Genomic DNA, 27,490 nt, shown 5'->3' with positions numbered 1-27,490 from the left:
AAAATGATGTATTCATCACTAATCAAGGTCCAATGAAAAACTACTATTCATATTACCTAATTTCTTCGATGTATTCTAAGAGTTTTTCTGTTTCAGATTTTTCATCAGTCTTTTCCTTCTCTATTGAAACACTGAAAAAAATTGCATATATCAATACATACAATAATCACACACAATGCTTAATCTGTACCAAATACTGCCATATCAGATAGGCTGTCTCTAGAGTCCAAATTTCCTTTTTTTAAAAATGTGTGTGGTTTTTTAAAAAAGATTTTATTTTATTTTATTATTATTTTTTATTTTTTAAGAATTTATTTATTGATTTGGGATAGAGTGAGAGAGGGGGAGAGCACAAGCAGGAGGAACAGAAGAAGAGGGAGAAGCAGGGTTTGATCCCAGGACCCCAGGATTATGACCTGAGCTGAGGGCAGATGCTCAACTCACTGAACTACCCAGGCACCCCTATAGATTTTATTTTAAAATAATCTCTGCATCCAATGTGGGGCTTGGCTTGAACTTAAAACTTTGAGATCAAGAGTTGCACGCTCAACCACTGAATCCAAATTCTTAACCATTACTTTACGTGACCACTCAAGTTGACAATTTAAAATATACAAATAGTCTTTGAAATTTTTTTTTAAGCTTTCCAAATAAATTCTGATAAAAGGGCTATGATGATAAGAATTATTACCTATAACATCCTGAGTGTTAGAAATGATCTTTCTTGTAGCTTTCCTATACACCACACATACAAAATGCTATTTTGTGTGCTATAATGCCTTTGATTCAGGTTGCCTTTTCTTCAGTTACTCAGGAGTTGTACTTCCTCCAAACAACTCAATTTTAAAAATGAGCAAGAAACTTAAACAGACACCTCACAAAAGGATACACATGAATGATCAATGAGCACAGAAAGAGAAGCTCGACCCTTATACTAACAAAATTACAAATGAGACACTACTTTCTCCTTAGTAGAAAGACTAAAATCAAATAGATTGACAATATCAAACTTTGGAGAGGATAGGGAACAACTAGAACGATCACACATTGCTAAGTGGGACTATAAAATGGAACAACCACTTCTGAGGTTTTCTTTTTTTTCAAGATTTTATTTGGCAGAGAGAGGAGAAAGTAAGTCAGGGAGAGGGAGAGAGGGAGGGAGAGCACAAGCAGGAGGAGCAGAGGAAGAGGGAGAAGCAGGCTCCCCACTGAGGAGGGAGTCCAATGTGGGGTTCGATCCCAGGACCCCGGGATCATGATCTGAGATGAAGGCAGTGGCTTAACCCAGGTGCACCCTCACTTATGAGTTTTTTTTTTAATTTTTTTAAACACATTAGACATATACTATACTACCCTTTGACCTAGGAATTCCAATCCTAAATGTTTATTTCTTGAAAAGTAAAAATTGGTATCTACAAAAAGAGATACATAGCAGTCTTATTCACAACAGTCAGAAACTGGAAACCCAAATAATTTTCAACAGAGAAATAGTAAACAAATGGAGGTATATTCAGGCAGATATTCAGAAATACTCAGAAATAGAGGAACAAATTATAATACAACAGTATAGATATATGCCAAAAATATTATGTTAAACAGAGACATACACACACATACTGTGATAAACATCCCCAAAATGCCTAACTAATTATGATGATGGAAGTAGAAAGTGGTTTCAGAGATTGGGGGACATCACAGTAAGGGAAGAGCAGGGGAGCAGGAAGGAGCGGAAAAAAATTTTCTGGGAGGATGTCAATGTTCTTGATCTTATTCGGGTGATGAATACAAATACAATTGTCAAAAGTCATCAAACTGAATACTTATGTAATTATAGCTCAGTAATAAAAAGAAGGCTAGGATTGTGCATTAATCACAGCTTCCTATACTAATCAATATTCCTCCATTTTGGTCTACCATCTCCATAAGACGGTGTTACAACAAAGATTATGAGGCCTTTCCTCATCATTTATATAGAAGATGGACAAAATTAAAACATTCTTCCATCTTTTCAGCGTAAAATGTTGGGAATCATCAGAGCTCAGTTGAAGAGAAAAATAGGGCAAGCAGGGAGTAGTAAGACAAGCATGAAGGACGGTTAACTCTACATAAACAAGAGTGGGGTGAGAGAGGTAAGTCAAGAATTAGTCACACTTAATAATTTCCTTTTTATTTTAGTCACTCACAGTTTCCCCTCAAGTTGTGCTATTTTCCCCTGAGACTCCTCCAGATTCTTCTGAGTGACCTGCAGCTTCACTTCCATGCCTTCCTGTTTAGCCATCATATTCTACCAACAGAAGTATATTTTAGGAAATGAGAAATTGTTCAGATCCCCAGATCCAGAAATAACATACTCACCAAAGACATCACTCACCCTCATCTTTGTTTCTCTTTTGTTTCTAAGTTTCATTAACTCGAGGCTTAGAATTCTCATAGTCTTCTGGTTATTATCTTCAGAAAACTAAGTAAAATAAACAAAAAAATTCAAAAATATTTTCTACTAGGTCCTATATAAAAATCACAGAAATATTGATTGTTCTATTACTGGGACTATTATTTACCAACATTATATTCTCGTAGAGAATTTAGACTTTGACCACACCAGGATTTTACACGGCTAATGTTCTTGTCCCTCATTTTGATGAATGTGACTTTCTGGTTTATTTATTTAATTTTTTTTGAGGGTTTTATTTTTAAGTAATCTCCACCCAATGTGGGTCTCTAACTCATGACCCCGAGATCAAGGGTTACACGCTCTACTGACTGAGATATACAAGCACCTCTTTCTGATTTATTTTTGAAAGCTGCTTGGGTTGTCTACCTCTACATGCTGAAGAGTCTACTGCAAACCTCTAAACCAAGCTCCTTGGAGAAGATTCTGTAAAGTGTGCTTGTTTAACAAAATGCATCTGAATTGCCTGGTCTATTTTAAAATATGTAGAGTACAAGATTCATCCCAGGCCTACTAAATCAGAATTTCCCTTGGTGGGGCCTAGGAATCTGCTCCCTTCCCCATGCTTGATTCTTATGCACTCTTGTTCCCCTTGTAATCAAAGAGCTCAGCACATTACAGGCCCTCAATAAATGACTGTTATTAAACTGAACAGTGACTTATAGCCTCCTTCTACTTCTGACTAAGCAGATGACCATATTATATCCTTTAAGATCTATTAGTAATAACATAATACTAATAATATTAATAAATGAAATTTATCTATTAAACATGTTTAATCCACAAATTTATTGATTTCCCACTTCATTTCCAAAAGGATTTGAGATGGAAGCCTGATGTTATGCTATTATTTATTTGAGAGAAAGATTTTTTAAAAAAGTTTTTATTGAGAGAGAATGAGAGAGAGCATGAGCAGGGGGAAAGGCAGAGAGAGCAGGAGAGGGGGCAGGAGAGGGATAAGCAGACTTCCTGCTGAGCAGGGAGCCCAATGTGAGGTTTGATCCCAGGACCCTGAGATCATGACCTGAGCCAAAGGCAGATGCTTAACCAACTGAGGCACCCAGGCACCCCCAGAGAAAGATCTATCTATCTTTTTCTTTTTTCTTTTCTTTTCTTTTTCTTCTTTCTTTTCCTTCCTTCCTTCCTTCTCTTTTTAAATATTTTATTTATTCACAAAAGACAGAGAGAGAGAGAGGCAGAGACACAAGCAGAGGGAGAAGTAGGCTCCATGCAGGGAGCCCAACGTGGGACTTGATCCTGGATCTCCATCACGCCCTGGGCTGAATGCGGTGCTAAACCGCTGAGCTACCCGGGCTGCCCGAAAAAGATCTTTAAAGTGACTTCTAGATGTATATTCTTTTTTTTTTTTTTTTTTTTATGATAGTCACAGAGAGAGAGAGAGAGAGAGGCAGAGACATAGGCAGAGGGAGAAGCAGGCTCCATGCACCGGGAGCCCGACGTGGGATTCGATCCCGGGTCTCCAGGATCGCGCCTTGGGCCAAAGGCAGGCGCTAAACCGCTGCGCCACCCAGGGATCCCTCTTTTTTTTTTTTTTTTTTTAAGATTTTATTTATTTATTCATGAGAGACACACACACACACACACACACACACACACACACACAGAGAGGCAGAGACATAGGCAGAAGGAGAAGCAGGCTCCATGCAGGGACCCCGACTTGGGACTCGATCCCGGGTCTCCAGGATCACACCCCGGGCTGAAGGTGGCGCTAAACCGCTGAGCTACCCAGGCTGCCCTAGATGTATATTCTACAAGTTTTACTTATTTACTGGGGGTGACTTTGAAGAAGGGTGAGAAAACATCAGACATTAAAACAAAAGTAACTTATCACCTCTTATGTGTCAGGTACCATAATAAAAAAGACAATAATAATTCTTCCTGGAAGCAGCTTAACATTTAAGCTATACTGGGTGAAGGAAAAAGATCAACCTAGAGCCTAAAATTCCCTAACAACTATATAAGAAAAAAACCAACATGTTTCTACTTTATTCATTTATAAATATTATTATCAGGTTCAAATACCTTTGATTTAAGTAGCTCATTAGATCTAGTTAACTCAATAAGCTGTTTTTCTAGTGAAGCATTACTTGCGGAGAGAGATGTTTTCTCCCTGACTGCAGCATTTAGCTTGGCCTCCACCTTCTCCAACTCAGCTTCCAGATCTTGGATCTGCTTGTCCTGAGCACCACGTTCTTGCACAAGAACACGAATCTGGAAAGAAACAAAGTGATGAATGATTCACCAATACAATACTGACTTAACTATATACTATTGATATGAAAACATTAAAATTCTAGAAAAACCTCTGTGACATGATGCTCTTAGATATTCTGATTTTACTGTTTGTACAGTCATATTTATGTCTTAAAAATCTATAAGCGTTAAAAAAATCTGTAAGCAGTTTAAGAAGAGAGGGCTTAGTTTTAAAATGTTATTTTTAAAAATATTTTATTTTTGTTTATTTGAGAGAGAGAGAGAGCACAAGAGAGGAAGGAATAGAGGGAGAGGGAGAAGCAGGCTCCCCACTGAGCAGGGAGCCCGATGTGGGGCCTAATCCCAGGACTCTGGGATTATGAACCAAGGTAAAGGCAGATGCTTAACCATCTGAGCCACCCAGCTGCCCAGTGAGGATTTTTTTTTTCAAGATTTTATTACTAAGTACTCTCTACACCAATGTGTGGCTCGAAATCACAACCCTGAGATCAAGAGACCCATTCCTCTGACTGAGCCATCCAGGCATCCAAAGAGAGGATTTTAATTGCTTGTAATCTTCCAAGTGTAATTAAACTATTCACTTTTAAGGTATTTCTACCTATACAAATTCTTTTTTTCTCTAGTTATATGAACTCAAATTATAGTTTGAGGGGCAGTCAGTTAAGCATCTGCCTTAGCTCCGGTCATGATCATGTGCTCCCTTGCTCAGTGGGGAGTCTGCTTCTCCCTTCTCCCTTTGCCCCTCCCTGTTTGTGATCTCTCTCGCTCTCTCAAATAAATAAAATCTTATAAAAAATTATTGTTTGAAATGCTAAGTGTTCTCTTCATTTCAAGAAGGCATAATGGAGTTTCTGGGTAGGATGTTGTAAGTACTCCAGTACGAATGATCAGTAAGCCATCACTCCTGTTAAAATTAACAGATCAAAACTAAAACCAGTATCAAATCACATATCTGGGGCGCCTGCATGGATTAGTCAGTTAAGCATCCGACTCTTGGTTTCAATCTCATGGTCATGGGTTCAAACCTTGAGTTGGGCTCCATTGGGCATGGAGTCTACTTAAACAAATAAAAACAAAATGTGCCCCTCCCTGGCCACATATCTGACAACAGAAAATGTGGAAGCCAGGAGACAATGAAATAATTTGTTTAAAATGCAGGGGGAAAAGTGCCAATCTAAACTCTATTCCCAATGAAAATATGTTTTAAATTTGAAGGTGACATACAGATGTTTTAAGAGAAAGGAACAGCTAAGAGCATTTGCCAGCAGTAGGCGTGCAGAATAAAAAGTACTACAGTGCTTTAGGCTGAACAAAAATGATCGCAGATATTTACAAAGCATGCACTTAAATTTTTTTTTTTTTTTATTTGATAGAGAGAGAGCAAGAGTGAGCAAGCACAAGTGGGGGAGTAGCAGGCAGAGGGAGAGGGAAAAGCAGGCTCCCTGAGGAGCAGGAACCTGGGATCATGATCTGAGCCGATGGCAGATGCTTAACCAACTGAGCCATCCAGGTGCCCCAAACTATGTACTTTAATATAAGGACATGGACAGACTGATAATAAAGGGATCAGGAAAGATTTACCATGTAAATATTAAAAGAAAGCTGAGATGGCTATATTAATATCATATAAGGTAAACTTTTAAGGCAGAAAGTATTACTAGTAATAAAGAGGGAATTTTATAATGAAAAGGTCATTTCAAGAGGAAGACAATCTTAAATTTGTTGTGCTCTTAATATAACTTCAAAATATATAAAGCAAAAAATGACAGAATTAAGAAGATAAATGGAGTAATCCATAAAGCTGGAAATGTGAAAACACTTTCCTTACTAGCTAATAGGAAAACTAGACAAAAAAATATCAGTTCAGATAAGGATCTGAACAAAACTTTTAACCATATTGAACTGACATATTTAAACTATATCAAGAAGTGCAAATACTTTCTAGTACACATAAAGCATTTACCAAAATAGATTATTTGTTAGGCATAAAAGTATCAGGAAAGCATACCTGTATTAAGTCGCATGAGGTATGTTCTACTCTTCCTTATTGGCATTGTATTGATACTAATCTTGGTATTTTTTTTAGCCAAAATTGTTTAACTAAAAATGTATCAAACATCATTTATATATAGATGGCTATGAAATAGATGTGAGGGATTGAATGAGCTTTAAGTTTCCTTACCAGAAGATTTATACTTATATTATTGATTTACAACCAATGTTTATAGCATAGTGTTATAAAATAGAAAAAAGAGGGGCACCTGGGTGGTTCAGTGGCTGAGTGTCTGCCTACTGTTCAGGTCATGATCCTGGGGTTCTGGGATCGAGTCCCTCATTGGGTTCCCCGTGGGGAGCCTGCTTCCCTCTGCCTATGTCCCTGCCTATGCCTCTCTGCTTCTCTCTGTGTCTCTCATGAATGGATAAATAAAAATCTTAAAAAAAAAAAAAAAAAAAAAAAAAAAGTAGTGGCAGCGTGGGTGGCTCAGAGGTTTAGCGCCGCCTTCAGCCCAGGGCGTGATCCTGGAGACCCAGGATTGAGTCCCATGTCAGGCTCCCTGCATGGAGCCTGCTTCTCCCTCTGCCTGTGTTTCTGTCTGTCTCTCTCCTCTGTGTTTCTCATGAATAAATAAATAAAATCTTAAAACAAAAGTATAAAAAAGAATACTGAGATTTATATCATGCTTTTGCAATTAAAGAAGGTAAGGCTACAAAAGAAGGGTTTGTACCCTCGAATGCCTACATGGCCAAGCAGATAATATAAAGGACAGAGAGCCAGGTGAGGACTGAAGAGCAGACATGGAGTTTAAAGGAGGCAGTTCTGCATGGCCCTAGCGGATTGTTGCCCTGGAAGGGAATATGGAGAGAGTGTTGTCAGAACTTCTGACTTCTCAACAAAGCCAGAAATCTGACTGTTTTGCATGAAATTCTACTTTTAAATGTTGATAATTATTATTATTTAAAGACTTTATTTATTCATGAGAGACACAGAGAGGCAGAGACACAGGCAGAGAGAGAAGCCAGATCCATGCAGGGAGCCCGATGTGCGACTTGATCCCAGGACACCCTGGGCAGAAGGGAGATGCTCAATCACTAAGCCACCCACGATTCACTAAATGTTGATAATTAATTCAATTTAAACAAGCAAACTATAAATCCTGTGGGGTTTAAATAAAATAGAGCTGTATTTATCTAAAATCTCTATTCTAAAAGATTAAGAAACTAACACAAATTACCAGTTCTAATCGTGGCACTGCCACTCACTTACCAGCTATCTCTCTGAGACTCAGCTATCACATCTCTAAGTATTAACCCCTATATTGTAGGCATGTGTCCTTAACAAAATGATGGCCAATATAATTAAATACTAAAACAATCAGAGCAACCAGGGCAGAGATTTGAAAGGTTAGCTTGATACATTCTTGGCCCTAAACCAACATTTTACTGTAATCAATGTAAGGTTTTAATATGTCAAAAGCATATGTACACTAAACAGAGTTGGTCAACATTGGAAACAGAAAAAAGACTGCCAGGAAAGCAAAGTCGGCAGAGACTATCTTACTCATGCCTAGGAAGTAAGTGGATTCTTCTTTTTTTAAATTAAATTAAAATAATTTTATTTATTTTGAGAATGGGGCAGGGGCAGGAGGAGACGGGGAGAATCTCAAACAGATTCCACATTGAGTGTGAAGCCCAACACCGAGTTTGATCCCATGACTCTGATATGACCCAAGCCAAAACCAAGAGTTGGATGCTCAACTAACTGAGTCACCCAGGCGCCCCAGTAAGTGGGTTCTTTAGTCACCTTTGCTCAGTAGAGACTTATGCCATGGTGGAATTGTATGGTATCACTCACTGCAATGCCTACATGTGAGTTAGGTTTACTTATTTATTTAACGATCTTTACAAGATGGGTCTTTACAAGATGGTCAGTGAATTCCTGATAGGGAGACTTGATGAACACCATCTCTTTCCAGAGGTCAGGGGTGAGATAGTTCTAGGTCTTGGAGATAGCATCAAAAACAGCATTGGCAAAGTTCCCCTGAGTGGCAGTGTAGCCCCTGGCGGAGGTGTAGCAGTCATCAATACCAGCCATCATCAGTAGTTGCTTCTTGGGCACAGGGGCTGAGACAATGCCAGTGCCTCTGAGAGCAGGGATGAGATGCATCAGCACAGAGCCACAGAAGCCAATAACCTTGCATGGCATATTGTGGGGCTTGCCAATCTTGTTCTTCCAGTAGCCTTGCTGTGGGGGGATGATGGAAAGCTTCAGGATGGTGGCCCTATGGATGACAATGGCTACTTCTTAGGGGCACTTGATACCCAGACCAACATGTCCATTGTAATCTCCCATGGCAACAAATGCCTTGAATCTGGTCTGCTGGCTGGTACAGGTGTGCTTTTGCACAGGCATGATTTTCAAAACCTCATCCTTGAGGAATGCCCCCAGAAAGAAGTCAATGATCTCAGATTCCGTGATGGGTAGGGAAAAGAGACAGACCTCCTTCAGGGACTTGATCTTCTTGTCCTTGACCAGGCAGCCCAGCTTCGTGATGGGGGTCCACTCCTTGTCCTGTGAATGCCTCCAAAAGCTCTGAGACCTCGGCCCTGGCCCCAGATGCTGCTGCCAAAGCCTCAGAGAAAGCCGCCCCTGCCTCCCATTCCCAGGCTCCCAAGCCCTGACGCAACACAAGCACCATTCACCATTTCGTGTTCTCTCAGAGAAGCAGCCCTAGTGCACATTTAAAATGTGACTAGTGCAGTTGAAAAATTGAGTTCTTAATTTTACTGGATTTAAATAGTCTCTAGTGGTGAGTGGCTAATATTGGACAGGACAGTTCTAGGTTCACCCTCTAGCTCCATTTTATCCTTGAATAGGGCATACATATATCTATATATAGTACAGAAGGTGTGTCAGGTCAGCACAACTGTCACAATTGAACTAACCTGTTGGGATTTCATGTCCATTAAGAAATTCTCTAGCTAATCACTATCTGCAGGTTAGCATGCAATGAGTAAATGTAAATATTTGACTTATGCATAACTGTGATAAACCAACACATTAATTTTCAGTTACCAATTTTTCATGAAGAGGGTTATCCTGAATCTGCCCCTCAGTTTGCTAAAACTTGACTTTGCCAGCATACCACACTGACAACCATGTTCTGCAACATGGTATCTAACAAAGTTAAGGAACAGTTACCTGGCCCCCACTGGTCCCCATGGTCTGCTTTACCATCTGCAACACAATTGCAACAGAACTTGCCAAACTGCAACAGAATCTCTGTCTCTTAACTTTAAGTAACTCTTTCCATTTTATAGCACATTTATTTTTCAACTAAGTTGAAAGCATTGCTTACCTCTTTTTCTAGTATCTTCAAATCTTTATCATTCTTTTGAGATTCCTTCTATTTAAGAAGTCAAAAAACAGAGAAATATGTGTCACAAATATCACAGTCAAATTCGATTTTTAGTTATAAAAATATTAAAGTTTAATTTCTTTCTTTTCGTTCTTTCTTTCAGTAAACTCTATCCCCCCAATGTGGAGCTTGAACTCAGAATCCCAAGATCAAGAGTCTTATGTTCTACTGACTGGGTCAGCCAGGCACCCCTTTCTTTTCTTTCCTTGAAGATCTAATTGGCTTTATTAAGCGATTCATGAATCAGGCAGCATCCCATCTAGCAAGTAGAGGGAAGTTCCTCACCAAACAATTTCCATTTTAAACATTTTATTGAGCCTATTAAACATTTTATAGGAGACTTGTCTGGTAAAAGAAGGAAAAGGTTCTTTAAATCTTAAAATATTTCAGGTTTAAGTTTTGACCGCAATAAATTATTAGGCTTTTCCTAGTAAGTTCAGGGAAAATAACAAGTGGAGCTTTAGAAATAAAACTACTGAGTGCCTTCTTTCTAATTTTATACAGAAATACATTTTGAATATTTAATTATGCTATCCCAGAAAGAAAAGAATCTCATGAAGAGAAATAAACTTTGATACCCCAAAAAAGGAAAAAAAACAAAAAACAAAAAAAAAAACTGCAGATGAAAAGACATAAACATTAAAATGGTGTAAGCTGATTCTAATCTACTTATTGCTTTTATTCTTTTTTTTTTTTTTTAAGATTTTATTTATTTATTCATAGAGACACAGAGAGAGAATGAGAGGCAGAGACACAGGCAGAGGGAGAAGCAGGCTCCATGCAGAGAGCCTGACGTGGGACTCAATCCCGGGTCTCCAGGATCACACCTTGGGCTGCAGGCGGCGCTAAACCGCTGCGCCACCGGGGCTGCCCTATTGCTTTTATTCTTAAAAAGACCTATAATTTTTGCTCTATGTATTTTTATATCCAATATCCAACAGCCTTCTTGACATAATGGCCTTAACCAGAATATCTATCTTTCCACCTAAAATGGAAGAAAATATATAAACATATTGAATACAACCTGTTTTATGTGCTTCTAAGTTAGGGGAAGCTACATCAGTCTCATATTTATTAATTTCCCACATGCTGGCATTTTCTATCAAGGAAAGCCTATTATTTAGGGGTTTTATACAAACATGTATGTAATTTAGCTTTCTAAGAGTTCTGTAATTAATTCAAAATTTCAGAACTGCTTCTTTAAGAAATTCAAGTTAAGAAATTTAAATCAACTACAAAATTATTTTATTTTAATTTTGAGTATAGTTAATATACAGTGTAATATTAGTTTCAGGTATACAATATAGTAACTTGACACTTCCATACAGACGTGGTGCTCATCAAGACATCAAGACACATCAAGTGCTCTCCTTAATCTCTATCACCTATTTCACCCATCCCCCCCACCGACCTCCTCTCTGGTAACCATCAGTTTGTTCTCTAGAGGTAAGAGATTATTTCTTGGTTTGTCTCTCTTTTTTCCCTTTATTAATTTTTATTTTTTAAATTCCACTTATGAGTGAAATCACTCTCTAGCTCTGTTCATGTTATGGCAAACAGCAAGATTCCATTTCTTTTTATGGCTGAATAATATTCCATTGTATATATATTTAAAACAATGTGTAAGAAAAGCCTGTCTATATCAGTGCTGCCCAATAAAAATACATCACAAACCATATATGTATTTTCAAATTTTCTAGTAGTCATATATATTTCTTAAGTTTCTTTAAGTAATCTCTATACCTGATGTGGGGCTCAAATGCATGACCCCAAGACTAAGAGTCACATGTTCTTCTGAGCCAGCCAGGCACTCCTCTAGTAGTCATATTAGAAAGTAAAAATTTTAGTAATATATTTAATTATATAATAAACACATTTATTATGATAAATAATGTATAATTATGTAAAATTATATTAATATATACTAATATATCACAAATATATAAATAATATACAAATGTATATTTAATGATATAATAAATATATATTTAATATTTTTACTTTACTATAAAAGTAAAAAGTATTATTTTAAAAGTCATTAGCGTAAAATTATTATGAGATATTTTATATGTTTTGTACTGTCTTCAAACTTTGCTCTGTATTTTATTTACTCTTGCAGCACATCTTAATTCAGATGCTAAAGTTTCATCAGAAATAGCTATCTATGGGGCGCCTGGGTGGCTCAGCTGGTTAAACAACTGACTCATGATCTCAGCTTGAGTCATGATCTCAGGTTTGTGAGTTCATGCCCCACATTGGGCTCCATGCTGCTACTCTAGGTGTGGAGAACACTTAAAAAAAAAAAGCTAAAAGAGAAATAGCTATCTATATTTAGATTTCATGAAACATGGATGAAAAAGTAGATTCACATACCCAAGATGTTTCAAAAAACATTTACATTTTCCAACCAAAGAGTCAAGTATCAGTTTTTAAAAATATAAAAATTTATATATATATATATTTATATATTTTTATATTTTATATTTATATAAAAAATTTTAAAATTAAATAATACTAAAAACTTAGCTCTCACTTTCAAGTGGTCAATAGCCACATGTGGCTGGTCACTTCCATAATGTATAATGAAACCCTATATTATAAAACAAGAGACTTAGATAATTGGTAAACAAATGAATAAGCTTAATCTACAGCCTTGGTTTCCCAACTCTGCATCTTTTCAACATTAACAAATCACTTCTTGCAACTTAAGAAACTACAACTTAAAAAAAAAAAAAAAAAAAAAGAAAGAAAGAAACTACAACTTGCTTTAAAAACTAATGGAAACAATAATAACATGTAGCATAAATTATAATCTGAATAATTTAATCTCTCACCACTCCTTGGTAGTTTCTGAGCAGCACATCTCTTTTAGGCATTAGAATGCATTTTTTTCCCCTTTTTCTTCACCAATACTTACCCCTCTGCACAAACACCACCAAACAATGCAAATGACAGTAACTACCAAATCAAAGCATTGCATACTTTTTAAAGGCTTATTAGGTGTGAGACAATTCATCTAGATAGAAATGACTGAGAAGTGGAGACTATTTTGTAATTCTGAATTATAGGCATGGTTTATTTAGTAATGACGCAGGCAGAAATATAAATCTTGGTAGAGTCCTAATGATAATATTTTTTATTAATTTATAGATTTACAACCTTAATTTATACACGTAATCCATTATAGTCAAATAAAATACCTTTCAGAAATGCTTTCTTTTTTTTTTTTTTTCTTTTTTCTTTTTTTTTTTTTTTTTCAGAAATGCTTTCATGATTTAGGTGATAAACCAGACAGAATATCAGAATTCCTCACCTTTAATCCCAAAGTCTTAACTTTTCTTGCTGAAGCAGGCAAGGTAGTATCTCTGTCAACATTAAGATTTTGTTGAGACTCTACAATAAAATAGATTGTACAGATCTTGGTTGGTGCTTACACACTTGAAACATAGACAAAACCCAATTTCCAAATTTCTTATTGTTATTATTAGTGAAGAAGTATAAAGTTCCATTCTTGACTGTACATGTCCAAACAATTAGTTGCACAATAGTATTAACACAACCAACCCTTTTCTGATTTTCCTACTATTCCCTGACAGAAGGTTAAGGTGATTACCAAAAGAGAAATGATGTATCTGTGTCAGTATCTTACTTAATTTTATTGGTTATGCAATAGTGGGATGATCAAAGCATTATTATGTAGTTAACTCTTTTGTAAATTCATCAAGTAAGAAAATTTAAATATAACTATAGCTTCACATTTTTGGAAATACTATAGTAACTTCTAATTTAAGTACTGTTATTCATAACTTTAAAATTTATGAGATCAAATAACCATTATTTTATTTTGTATTCCATTACCTTTTTGTTTTTTAAATCTTTGTGATTTCTGAAATGATACTGGTCCTTTTAATACTTCTGAAGTTTTAACATCATAAGCACCTGGAGACGGTGCACAACCTAAAGGAAATATAGCACATTAATGTCTCATCTAATGTTATTATGATCTTAAATTAAAAACATGTCATAGTAAATACATACCCACATAAAATGCCATTAGCAAACCATTTATTTTTTCAAATATAAAAATAGCATCCGTTTGATATTACAAAACAGGCCTCTCAGCAAAAAAAAACATCATTATCTTCCCAAATGTTCTTTATCTCAATGAATCAAAGGAACACAGGCAACTGAACAAAACAGCAAAGACAGTCTTGAGATAAACATCATGTAAGATCAAGCCACATGGCTTTGTTATTAAGGACTGAATATAAGAAAAAAAAATATTTTGGGGACACCGAGGTGGCTCAGGGGTTGAGCGTCTACCTTTGGCTCAGGGCGTGATCCTGGAGACCCGGGATCGAGTCCCACATGGGCTTCCTGCATGCAGCCTGCTTCTCTCTCTGCCTATGTCTCCGCCTCTCTCTTTCTGTCTCTCTCTGTCTCTGTCATGAATAAATAAAATCTTTTTTTTAAAAAGAAATATTTCAAATCAACTCTGCTCAAAGAGAGTCACTGAGGTAACTGCCATCAGTTTCTAGAAATAAAGCAATTAAAAAGTCTAGCTCTCAAGGTTTAGTCTGGAATAAAAATTTATAGTGATAATCCATCTCTGGCTAATATTGATGCATCAGAAAATTTATAAAAGCAATGTTACACAAAGTACAAATTATACTAGACAATAGTTTTATGATCCAGAAATTTATACAGTATAACCTCACTTAACTGGAGTCTCAAAGTGAAGGCATTTCAGAGTGTTTATCCATAGCTTTATTTTTAATTGTTTAAAAAAGATTTTATTTATTTATTCATGAGAGACAGAGACGCTGAGGAAGAAGAGAAGCAGGCTCCCTGGGGAGCCGGATGCAGGACTCCAACCTGGTATTCCAGGATCAGGCTCTGAGCTGAAGGCAGACGCTCAACTGCTGAGCCACCTAGGCATCCCTGTTTATGCATAGTTGACTTGAGATTTGGCTCTCAGGACTTGTATTGCCTAGCTGGCTAAGTCAGTAGAGCAGGAGACTCTTGATCTCAGGGTATGAGTTCAAGCCCCATATTGGGCATAGAGCCTACTTAAACAAAACAGGTAAAAATATCATTAGCATAAAGCTTTAAGGATTGAGAATCAATAGATTCATACTATTCTCTGAAAAGTTACTTACTTCAGCATAGTGTTTCATGCAAATAAACAGGAACTGCAAGGAGTGACCATTTCAAGGCAACTCCAGCTGTCTCTTAAGTGTTTCTCAAATGGAATGATAGGTCAGAGCTTGTTGGTACATCTTGACTAGCACCAAGGAAAAGTGAAGCACAACAGAAAATATCAGTGTGATTCAAATGTAGATACACAATTTATTTCTCATCCTGGGATACAATTAAAAAGTATTAAAGTCACTCCTTTCATCAATTCTAAAAGGCTATAAAAACATCAAAGATGGAGTGAATTTTCCATTCCTCTCCCTGGATAATGGTAACAAAAATAATTACACAAAAATTCCAATCCTGGGAGCTTTTTGATCTAAATGTGGGTCAATAAGGGGTTGGGGTAGTGGATTTTCAATCAGAAGAGAGTTTCAACACGAAGTATAGAATTCAGTGGGGCATCTAACATAAAGGCAGACTTAACAGAAAACATTAATCTTGGCTCTCTCAGATTTCTCACATTGGGGTGAAACAGGAAGCTGACAGGGGTTTCCCTAAAATCAGTTTAAGGGTGGCACATCTTAGAGCATAGGTTTTTTTAAAAAATTCAAATTCAAATTGCCAACATATAGGATAACACCCAGTTTAGAGCACATACTTTTACTCATTGGGATAGGAGCTGGGGGAGGTAGAGGGGGACATGTTTTAAAGCAAACAAGAGACTTCCACCATACTGTTAGCTATGCCTTTTTTGGGGAAGAGGGGATGAGGGCATGCAGAGCCTATGGATATTCTTTGCTCTCTGCTTTTAATTATTATTATTTAAAGGTGAACTCTAGGTTTAACATGGGGGTTGACCTCACAATCCTGAGATCAAGAGTCACATGTTCTACCAACCAAGCCAGACAGGCACTTAGCTCTCTGCTTTTAGGAATGCTTCTATGGAAAAGCATGAGAAGCACCAGTTTAGACTTGTCAGAGTGGCCAGAAAATAAAATGATGTTGAATTCTTATGTTCTGGTTCATGACTAGGTTTACACTCTGAAAAGGAAATAAGGGCAAGCAAAAGATGGGATGGTGGACAGTGAGCAGCATCATGAGTTGAGAACAATTAAAACCATACTTAACAAAAACTTCCTTAAACAATCAAATTTGATTGATTTAGGATTTAGATTCAAGAACTAGGTAGAAAAAAAAAAAAAAAAAAGAACTAGGTAGAAACCCAGCCTGTATTATCTATTAACTCTTTGTGAGAGTGTAGTTAGTACATGTTATTTTCATGCTCCAGATCTTTTCCTTACTAACACTTAAATGTACTATATCACACATACATATGACTTGTTAGAAATCTGGGGAGACGGAACATCAGAAAAATGGAATGAGATGTCCTGGGAGTTATCACAAGTTTCCTGCAACTTTTTTCTTGATCAACAATGACTGGTAGCTAACAGGTAGTTAATAATTTTAAACAAAACAGTTTTTGCATTTCATTAAACGCTTCAAACTTTCGGATCTTTTTAAAATCGTTTTTTAAGGATTTTATTTATTTGAGAGAGAGACTGAGCGAGAGCACAAGCAGAATGGAGGTGCAGAGGGAGAAGCAGACTTACTTAGCAGGTAGCCTAATGCGGGGTTTGATCCCAGGACACCGAGGTCATGACCTGAGCTGAAGGCAGATGCTTAGTTGACTGAGCTACCTATCAGATTTCTTTATTTCCTATTTCTTCTACCCAGAATGGACAGTCCATCTTCCATTTTGCCTAATTCTTACTCAGCTTTTTCCAGTTTTCTCTGAGTCCTCAAATTAGGTTGGAAACCTCTCTTTGTAGTAGCTTGTGAGTAGTGTTCTTATCAGAGAACCTGTCAGTTTTGTAATTATCCATATTCCATGTTAGACAAAACTGCTTGTGGTTAGGTCTCTCAAGACCATGTTCGTAACCCCAGTATTTAGCTCAGGGTTGAGTTTGACAGTGCGGTGAAGAAAACATAGAAAGTCACTGGGAATGTGGGAATGGGGATAGAGTTTTATAATTCCCCAATCAGGGTTCAAATCCAGCTTTAAATGCTAACCAATAGACATTACTATGTGCCAAGTACTTTTTAGTCAGGAGAAGATGGTGAATAAGAACATTATACTCTCTCCTTTTCTAATCTAGCTTTAAGACCCCTGGACATTTATTTTTATTTGAGGCTTAATTTTCCTTATGAAACAGAAATAAAAAAAAGTATCCACCTCATAGCTGTTGGGATTACTGGAGTAATAGGAGAAATCACTACAGTGTCACTCGAGCATCAAATAAAGTAATAATTATTACTTCTGAAACTGTGAGTTCGTAAAGTCAGTTTAATCTACTATAAAGAAAACAGAATTCTCCTTAAAAGACATACTGCTGAGAGAATTTAGAGAAGATTCTTTGAATATCCAGGAAACAGTATATTCCTGATCTTTCAATTAAGAAAATAAGCTTGTGCTTATTTAAAAAAAAAAAAAAAAGAATAAGCTTATGCTGACCCATTTGCTCACTTGGCCTTCCTTTGTGAGCAGCGATTCTTATTTCCATTTGCATGTTGGCTGACAAGTTAAAGATGCCAACAAGTGCCTTTTATAAAGAGTATATTAAAATGAATAAATCATGGGCTTTGATGTTCAGCCCTACCAATTACTGGCTGCTCAGAAGTTACAAAACCCCTCTGTTTCCTCATATGTAAAACGAGGACGATATCAATCCTTTCTCACTTGGAAAGAGTAAACCAGGTAGAACAGAGAAGACCTTAGCAGAGTCCCTGCATACAGTTTGCATCCACTGAATGATGAGTGTGCCTCACTAACCATATCTGCGTCTTCCTGGTTAGTGTGCTTATGCATCACAGCGACTAAGTTCACAGGATGGGTTCACGAAGGCCTGATTTTATGTCCCAGTTCTGCTAACTTGGTTGTGTAACACTGAGCAAATCTATGTCTCAATCTTTTTATCAATAAAACAATAATAGGATTACCTCTCAGGGATGTTGGGTAATTAAAAAAGAATAATCAATGTAAATAATACGGTGATTGGGGTTCTACGTGTCATTACTTCATTATGTTTTCAGTAAGTATGCTACTACCATAATTTTACCCATAAATTGCCTTTACCAATTATCCTTCTTTTATTCCTGAATGCAATATCCAAAAGAAATTCACAAGTTCATACGAAAAACTTGGTCAATTTTTTTTTTTTTTTTAAATCAGTGGGGCCTTCCGGACTTGACCATCAAATAGCTACCAATAGTTTCCTTATCCCCATTTCCTTCTCTCTGCTTTAGTTTCCCCACAGCACTTGTTCATTGGCTGTGTTCTCCAGCTGAATGTAGTAAGCTCGATGGGGCAAAGACTTCGCTTCATTCACTGCTCTACCCTTATCTGAACGGTGCTAGGGAAGTAAATGCTTAGTACAGATTCTAGGAAAATAATCAATTGAATGAGACCCGTCGCAGCCCTACAATCGCCGATTAGCCTCCGAGGAAGGGACTCGAGAGCGGCAAGGTGCGTGACAACATATCCCGACCCCCAACTCCTTTCCCCGTACGCACCGGAAGGGTCATTGAATCGTTTCAGGGGCGCCTTAGGAAAAGACATGTTGATGACCAGCTCCACAAACCGAAGGTCACTAGCTCTCCTCCGCAACTTCTGGCTGCTTATTTCGGCCTACTCGCTCCAAATTCAAACCTCCCGGCTTATCCACTGCCCACCTCTAACGTCAGCAGATTTGAAAACCAAAGTTTCGGGCGCACCAATCCAGGACGGGAACGACTAAAGAGCATGCGCACCCGGCCTCGTCGCATCCAATCAGGGCTTCTGTGAGTTTAGGTCACCAGCCAATAGGAGACTATTCTTGCCCAACGCGTGTCCAATCGTACCTGGCGTTACTCAATTGTAACTTACACGCCCGCCTCATTTGCGCAAGCGCATTTCACGTCTGAGAAGTTGGCAAGCCCGCTTCTGGCGTCATAAAGGCGGCAGTGCAGTGAGTTCTAGTTACACTAGTTCCAACTTTCTCCCACCGTCCCTTGGGTGTCAGCTTCCCCGGATTTCAGTTCTTTCAAACTGGGCACTGCCAGGGTCGTAAACGGCCATTGAAAAGGAGGAAGGAGCTCGCTGAGACCGCGGCTTACGTCCCTGCGCATGTGCAGTGACCTGAGCGGAGAGTCGGGGCGTGGCCTGAGCGCGGGGAGCTCGCGCGTGCGCCCGTCTGGCTCCGTGCGGCTGCGGCTGGAAGGCTCCCGGAGTATGTCGGCCCCGTTTGAGGAGCGCAGTGGGGTGGTTCCGTGCGGGACGCCGTGGGGCCAGTGGTACCAGACCTTGGAGGAGGTGTTTATTGAAGTTCAGGTGCCGCCTGGCACTCGCGCCCAGGATATCCAGTGCGGCCTGCAGAGCCGGCATGTGGCGCTGGCCGTGGGTGGTCGCGAGATCCTCAAGGTAGCGGCAGGTCGGGGCTTGCGCTCACTTTCCTCCCGGCCTCTAAGTCCCCGAGTGCGAAGGTTCATGGTTTCCACGCAAGGACTGTTGGAAGGCCGAGCGAATGGCTCTGAGCCGAAAGAGCGATAGATAGCGTCGGCCTGGTTGGGGTCTGGTCCGTGTCCCCCCTCAAGGCTAGCCCCGAGTTGACGGAAAGATTGGAGGAGCCCGGTTTCCTGGCTTTACCTCCAAACCGAAGAAGTTGCTGCTCTTGTTCTCCTGCGGGTCTTCACCTAGATGTTTAAAGGGACAAATACTCGTTGTACGTCTATTTTCTCCGAGGCGCTGATTTTAAGTGCTGAGAGGTCAGAGATGAACTAGACTGAAGTTCCCTGCGCTCGGGTGATGCTCTTGCAGGGAGGCATACTAAGGCGAAGTTAGTAAATGTTTCGGCAGTTAGAGGACAGTAGAGGATACAGTACAGGGTAAGGAGGATTCAGAGGTGAGGTCAGGTGATTTATTTTTTTTCGACAAAATCGGAAAAATTGTGCATGTTTGTGGAGTGGTAAGGAGGTAGTCGAGAGGCGTTTTGTTCCCATCATGCCCGTCGGATCCGGGAGCCGCTTTTTCCTTGGATAAACTTTATAGGTGAATTCAGTTACGTGCAAGTTAGATTTCTTTTCCAGATCCGATGCCCAAGGTGTTAGATGACAGTGTCATGAAGAGGTGACGGGAGATTCCTTGCGTAGGACACCTGGCTATGCCCTTTTTCTAATTTCGTAACCTTGGGCAAGAGGTCATTCGGTGTCTACGCCTTCGTCCACACAGGGTGCGGTAATTCTAGTACCTTCCTGATAGGACTGTTTTGAACGTCACGGGGTATCCGTGGGAAGTGAGAGCGGGGACCTGTGTCTGGTATGTAACGAGTGTACACTGCATGTTAGCTGCTATTACTTTATGGGGAAATGCTTTAAAGTGCCTCAGAGAAAAAAAAGAGATTCACGTGAAAGACCTTGATTTATGTCAGCTTGGATCTTACGGATCTTTCTGGATAGTTGTGTAATTCATAGTTTCCTCAACAGTGGTTTAAGAGTACAATTCAGATTTCCTTTAGTAATTCCAGTAACTTTGGGAATTTAGCAGTACCTTTAGGATTTTAGGTGTGTTTATTAGACCAGTAGGATTTTTTTTCTCACTAGGACTGACATATTGAAAAAATGTTTTTTTTTTTTTATGTGATCTTTTAATTTCATTTTCAGATACTTAAATTAGGCAAGTAGCAACAAATCAAAACGGATTTGAGCAGATGAATTCTCTTTTAAACTTATGCTTGCCAATTTCTTTCTTAAAACAGCAGTTTCTGAAAAATCAGTCACAGCTAATCTGGTATCAGAACAGCAGTATGTGCTTAAAAGTTTTTTTTGATTCTACATTGCCCACCAAAGGAGAACCAGTTTTTTAAAGTTTAAGAGAAATCGTTTCTTAATTTCAGAAGGAAAGTTCTTTTTGTAGTTCATTTCAATTGGTAAAGTTAATCGTTGCTTAATTTCAGCAGGAAAGTTCTTTTTGTAGTTCATTTCAATCGGTAAAGTTAAAGTTCAGATACTAATTTCACATTTGGTTCAGTGATCAGTAATATTTATTTATCTTCTAAAAATTAAGGAGCCCTGATCTTTTAGAGAGCCCTGTGTTCTTTGTCATAGTAAATATTTCAAGCAGTGTAAACTAGATTCCATTTCACTTGCTAGGAGGAAAGATAGGGTTCAGCACCTATATATTGAAATGGTATAAAATTTTATCTCCCTAATATAACCAAACTAGACAATTACATGTGGATTAGATAGGAAATCAGCAAAGTCTTTAAGTCATGAAAGCCTTATAAGAATTAATGAAATATTTATGTTTTTAGTACTGCATATTTTTATTTTTCAGGGCAAGCTCTTTGATTCTACAATAGCTGATGAGGGAACATGGACTTTGGGTAAGGGTAACTTATACTTCTTGGAACCCCTTTTTTTAAGAATAAATTTTTGTCTTGGAACTTAGTATATTTCCCTCTGTTGTATTAGGTCTTTTGTCTTTGCAAGAGAATGATGATAGAAATGTATTGAACATAATTGTATATCAAGATTACCTAATGATTTTTGAAAATAAAAAATTTAATGATGATCTCTAATTTGTGATTTTTATTTGTTTAGAGGACAGAAAAATGGTCCGTATTGTTCTTACAAAGACAAAGAGAGATGCAGCAAATTGCTGGACTTCTCTTCTAGAATCTGAATATGCAGCTGATCCTTGGGTGCAAGACCAAATGCAGAGGAAACTTACATTAGAGAGATTCCAGAAAGAAGTAAGTGAGATGAATGTATGAATATGTATTGATAATCATCTTAAAACCATATAATAATTATTACTTGAAATTGAAACTCAAAGTGGTTACAAATACTTAAAAAGTTCTTTAGAGGAATTTTATAAGGTAACTCATTAGGAAGATAGTCTTTATTTGGATTTTATTTTATTCTTTTTCAAATATTCTATAGAGGAACTTATTTGTACTGTCATGATTTCTAAGTTTAAATTTATTTAATGTACACCAGTAATGCATAAATGAACTAAAAAATTCACTCAAAATAGATTTACATAATATAAAAAAGTGAAAAATTCCTTTCATCAACATCTCTCTAATTCATGCTATTGTCTCATTCTTGTATCCTTGATGTGTTCGTTTGCTGCCTTGTTTTTAACATAAATGCAGGATCACACTGTGTGTATTGTTCATGTTGTTTATTTCATTTAATAATATGTCTTGGGTCTCTTTCCCTACCAGTACATACTCATTCCAAAAACACTCATAACTACTTCAGGGTGTTTTCTAGTTTGAAAGTATCATCGTTATTTATTTAGCTATTCCCTTTTGATAAGATTTGGATTTTTCACTTTGTGTCTATTTCAAACAAAATTTGTGCTTTCATCTCTATAAAACTATTCCAACGATCTGTTTATGTAGGAGAAGAATTACTAGATCAAAGCACTATTAAAGTTTTGATGGATAATTTCTTTCTATATGATGATTCCCAAATGTGTATCTCTAGTCTAGACTTTTCTCCCAAATATTGCAGTCATATTTCCAATTCAGCATCTGCACATGACAGTCTGACAGACATATTAGACTCAACGTATTCAACATGAACTCTGTAAATTCCTCCCACACGTGTTCTACCTGTAGTCTTTCATCTTGGTTGATGGAAACTACTTGATCAGACCAAAAAACAAAAATAGGGAATCATCCTTCATTCCTATATCTCTTTCACACACCCTGTCCAATTTGTTAGGAAATCTTACTGACACTACCTTCCAAATAAATTCAGAATTTGTCCACTTCTCACCACGAACTCTACTACCACTTTGATATGTACCATCCGTAGTGTCTTGCCTAGATTACTCTAATAACCTTCTGATTGTTCTCCTCTACCCTTGCTAAGCTACAGTATTCTCAAAATAGCATAGTAGTCCTTTGAAAATGCAGGTCAGAATGCATCGCTTCTCTTATCAGAGCTCTTTCATTCTATCTGATCTGGTCCTTCTTACTCTCTGACTTCTATGAATCTCCCTCCAGGCATTCTGCTCTAGACATTTTGACCTTTTTGTTATTTTTGAACATTCCTTTTCTGTCCTTTTGACTACAATGTTCTCCCAAAGCTTGGCTAGCTTCTTCACTGTTTTCAAGTCATTGCTCAATAAAGCATACTTTGGTCTTTGATCATCCTATTTAAATACTGTAATCTCATTTCCCTTACTCTGCCCTATTTTTCTTCCTTCCTTTTCTCCCTTTCCTTCCCTTCCTCTGTCTCCTTCCCTTCCTTCCTTCCTTCCTCCCTTCCTTCCTTCCTTTTCTTTTTTTTCTTTTCTTTTCTTTCTTTCTTTCTTTGCACTTGCACCAACTTTTAACACTCTAGATCAGGGGCTGGCAAACTATGGCCCCTGGGTGAAATCTGGCTCACTTCCTGTTTTTGGAGTAAAGTTATATCGGAACACAACTATGCGTGTTCATTTGTGTATTATCTTTCTTTTTTTTTTTTAATTTTTATTTATTTATGATAGTCACACAGAGAGAGAGAGAGGGGCAGAGACACAGGCAGAGGGAGAAGCAGGCTCCATGCGCCGGGAGCCCGACATGGGATTCGATCTGGGTCTCCAGGATTGCGCCCTGGGCCAAAGGCAGGCGCTAAACCGCTGCGCCAGTGTATTGTCTTTCTTATAGCAACACCAGACTAAAGTAGTTATGGCAGAGACTCTGGCCTTCAAAGACTAAAATTCTAACTACTTGGCTCTTTACAGAAAACTTTGCCAACCCCTGCATTAGATAACTTAGTTTATTATTTGTGTCCTCCTGTAAGAATGTCAGCTCTACCAGTGGTAGGGATCTTTGTTTTGTTCGCTCTTGAATTCCACAGGTCTCTAATGGTGTCTTCTAAACAGTAGGAATTCTATAAATGTTTGTTGTATAAATGAAATGCCTTCTAAAAGATGAAAACATGTTATAGCACTTCATAGGATTGTTATGAAGATTGAATATGTTGATAAATGCATAGATCTCAGAATCCTGGCAGGCATGTAGTAAACTCTCAAATGGTGCTAGTTTATTAAAAATCTGTTTTCACATGTATACTAAAGTATATGTTTGCTCATATACTTGTCAACTTGTAATATACATATTGATTCTCTAAATGCTTGTAGATCTGAAAATTGAAATATACCTCCTAGTTTTAAGTTCTATTTTGGTGATTACATCCTTTGACATGTTTATTGGCCATTTGGATTTCCCGTTTTGTTAATGGCTAGTTCATATCTTTACCATTTCCCTTTTGAGTTACTTAGATTTTTCCTTATAAGATTTATTTTATCATAATTCTTTTCATATCTTTTAGAATCCTGGCTTTGACTTCAGTGGAGCAGAAATCTCAGGAAACTATACTAAAGGTGGACCAGATTTCTCAAATCTTGAGAAATAACCACTACGGTTTTGCTGCATTCTGTGGATCCTAGCAGATGTTGTGAACTTAATCAAAGGAACAGTTATGGGGTAGAAGGAGAATGTGGATACCTGCAGTTAACAAATTGCAAAATACATTAACTATGGTTCTTAAAAATTGCATTCAAATATCATTTTACATAGGAAACATCTTAAATACTGTGGAAACTATTCTACTGATATATAGTAACTTTTTTTTGGACTTGTTTTTTTGCTCAGCATGAGGTTTTATATGCTGCATTTTACTAATTTCATATTTAACCTGTATTTTTAATACAAAAAACATTAGGGTATAGATCATGTGAAATGACTGGTGCCTTCAGGGACAATTAAATTTTCTTTCAATAAGTGTAACGCAGGAATAATGTTCAATAAATTTTTCTAAATAGGAATTGTGTACCCCTTTGTCTAAGTATGCCAGTTCACACAGGAATTGTATTACTGAAAAAAAGTTTTAAGAAAGGAAGAGGTCTACATATTTATTCCAAGTAAGTTCATTTTAAGAGTTAATGAAAATTTCTGAAGTATATATTATGCCTTGGGAGATGACTTTGTCAAGAAATTGAAAAATAGTTAGAAACCTAACAATAGGAATGGATTAATACAAAACAGAAGTAGTGAATGAATATGATTGTTGGGTGAATCCTTTGTCAGTGACAAAAAAAGCAAATTATGGTTAATGTTTATAAGTTAGTGATGTAAGTTTGCTCTTCAGTGATCCGGACATCTAAGGAAGGATTGTCTTAAAATTTTATTTCATTCTTTTTATGTCCTTTGGAATTTTAAAATACCTCTCTATGTATTTTGTAAAGATTTTATTTTTAAGTAATTCCTTCATCCAATGTGGGATTTGAGCCCACAACCCTGAGACCAAGAGTTGCACACTCCACCAACTTGAGCCAGCCAGATGCCCCTAAAAACTATTTTTAACAACCTGAAATGTATAACAAAGTTACATGTAAAGTGTAAATAATTGTTTTCTTCCTGAATTCTTTATAAATTTATGATAGGACACTGCATCATCTATGAGTACCATAGTGTGTATTTCCTTCAAAGGACATGCTCTTACATCACTGCAATACAACTATTAAAGTCAGGAAATTAGCATTGATATGTTACAACCATCTAATCCTCAGATCTTTATTTGCATTCATGTTTAACTGATTGTCCCAGTAATGTTCTGTATGGGAAAAGGATCCAGTCCGAGTCATGCTTTGCCTTTAGATTAGATGTCAGGTGTCTGGTCTACTTCATTGTGGAACAAGTCTTCTTTTTCTTTCTTGACTTTTACAACCACAGCACTTTTCAAGATTACAGGCTAGTTTTGTACAACATCCCTTATTTTGAGTTTTGTCTGATACTTCTTCATGATTAAATTCAGATTATGTATCTTTGGCAAGGATATTACAGACGTGATGCTGTATTCTTATTGCATCTTATAATGAGTTAGTAATTTTGATTTGTCTTTTTTCTGGTGGTGTTTACTTAGATCAGTGAATAAGTGGTGTCTGTCAGTCTTCACAGTAAAGCTATTCTTTTTAGGTTTATGATTACTTTGTGGGAAAGTAGCTTCAGAGTACTATCCTGTTTCTGATCAAACTTCCAACTTATTTATATCTATATGGACTATTTATGGGGATTCATGATTTCTCATTTTATTCAGTGGGGGTAAATCTATTATTTCCATTACTGTGATGCTCACAATTTTTCTTGATTTGGTCAGGGGAAACCATTCTAGGTGGCTTGTATGTTCTTTTGACGTCTCATCATTATTTTAGGAATTTCTTATTTTCTGGCACAAATTATACCAGGCTTAGGCTTTCTCTGTTCTAGCTCAAGAAGAACCCATGTTTTTAAGGTGCTCTGGTTCTCTTAAATGCAGAATGGTATTTAGAAGCTAAGATTTGTGTGGTAGTGAGCAATTGTTGTGTGTTTATAATATATAGCTGTATTTATTTCTATATATTGAAAACCATGAGTCACACTTAAACCTTAATGGCTAATCCCATGTGGTGCATTTTTCTTTTCTTCCTTTCTATATTTATAATGACAGCAGTGAGAAGTCCGATTTCTGTTATCCTTAGTATATTTGGTTCCCTATTCTAGGTCATCTCACATGAATGCCTTCCTTACTCTACTCAGGCTCCAACACCCTGTGGCAAGCAGAGATCCTCACCTCCTTGGACCTGAACACACCTCATTGTGGGCCACTGAAGCCCTGCCATACCCTTTGGCAAAATGGCTCTCTTGTTCACTTTACCCAAGAACTAGGAATGAATTGATGGGGAAGAGGCTTTTCTCTTTTAATTTGCTTCTCTTTTTGACTTTCAAAGAAATTAGTATTTTGAATAAGCACAATAAAATTAACTCTTCTGTTCATAGTTTTGTGAATTTTTAACATGTAGATTCTGTTAATAGTTTTGTGAATTTTTAGCAAGTAGATTCTGTTCATAGTTTTGTGAATTTTAACATGCAGAGATACGTGTAAGCACCTCCAAAATCAGGAGATTGAACAGTTTAATTATTTTTTTTTATTTTTTTTTTAATGAACTTTACACCCCATTTGTGCTCAAACTCATGACCCTGAGATCAAGCGTTGCATGCTCTACTGTCTGACCAACCAGGCACCCCAAGAGATTAAATAGTTTAATCACCATAAAAACTTAATTCTCTCCCTTTGTAGTCATGCCCTACTCCTAGCCTCAAACCCTGGAAACCACTGGTTAAGACTGTCTCTATAGTTTTGTCTTTTTAAGAATGTTCATCAATGGAATCACATGTAA

At 37.3% G+C, this 27,490-nt stretch overlaps 2 protein-coding genes and 1 pseudogene across 4 annotated transcripts in view; 1 reads left to right on the top strand and 2 right to left on the bottom strand.

Moving 5' to 3' along the window:
• HMMR (hyaluronan mediated motility receptor) overlaps positions 1-19,381 on the bottom strand; it is a 44,639-nt gene extending 25,258 nt beyond the window's left edge. For 2 of the 3 annotated variants that reach the window (XM_041747909.1, XM_041747912.1), the window contains exons 1-8: positions 18,811-19,381; positions 13,960-14,058; positions 13,415-13,494; positions 10,042-10,089; positions 4,493-4,681; positions 2,372-2,458; positions 2,184-2,284; positions 57-131 (exon numbers count right to left, since the gene is read on the bottom strand). In XM_041747909.1, coding sequence (XP_041603843.1) covers positions 57-131; positions 2,184-2,284; positions 2,372-2,458; positions 4,493-4,681; positions 10,042-10,089; positions 13,415-13,494; positions 13,960-14,058; positions 18,811-18,856 — 725 coding nt within the window. In that variant the 5' untranslated portion in view covers positions 18,857-19,381. The remainder of the gene's footprint in view (positions 1-56; positions 132-2,183; positions 2,285-2,371; positions 2,459-4,492; positions 4,682-10,041; positions 10,090-13,414; positions 13,495-13,959; positions 14,059-18,810) is intronic. The other variant, XM_041747910.1, reaches the window with a different exon arrangement.
• Positions 8,571-9,343, bottom strand: LOC121486333 (annotated as a pseudogene).
• A 45-nt stretch (positions 19,382-19,426) lies between the features above and the next one.
• On the top strand, positions 19,427-26,653 carry NUDCD2 (NudC domain containing 2). Its single transcript, XM_041747918.1, has 4 exons — positions 19,427-19,696; positions 21,608-21,656; positions 21,874-22,025; positions 24,604-26,653. Exons 1-4 carry the CDS (start codon positions 19,508-19,510, stop codon positions 24,685-24,687), a joined length of 474 nt encoding a protein of 157 aa, XP_041603852.1. The 5' UTR covers positions 19,427-19,507; the 3' UTR covers positions 24,688-26,653.
• The last annotated feature ends 837 nt before the right edge of the window (positions 26,654-27,490 follow it).

The sequence above is a fragment of the Vulpes lagopus genome, chromosome 3 (genome assembly GCF_018345385.1).
Source record: "Vulpes lagopus strain Blue_001 chromosome 3, ASM1834538v1, whole genome shotgun sequence".
NCBI classification, from domain to species: Eukaryota; Metazoa; Chordata; class Mammalia; order Carnivora; family Canidae; genus Vulpes; species Vulpes lagopus.
This window is presented reverse-complemented; position numbering and strand designations above follow the sequence as displayed.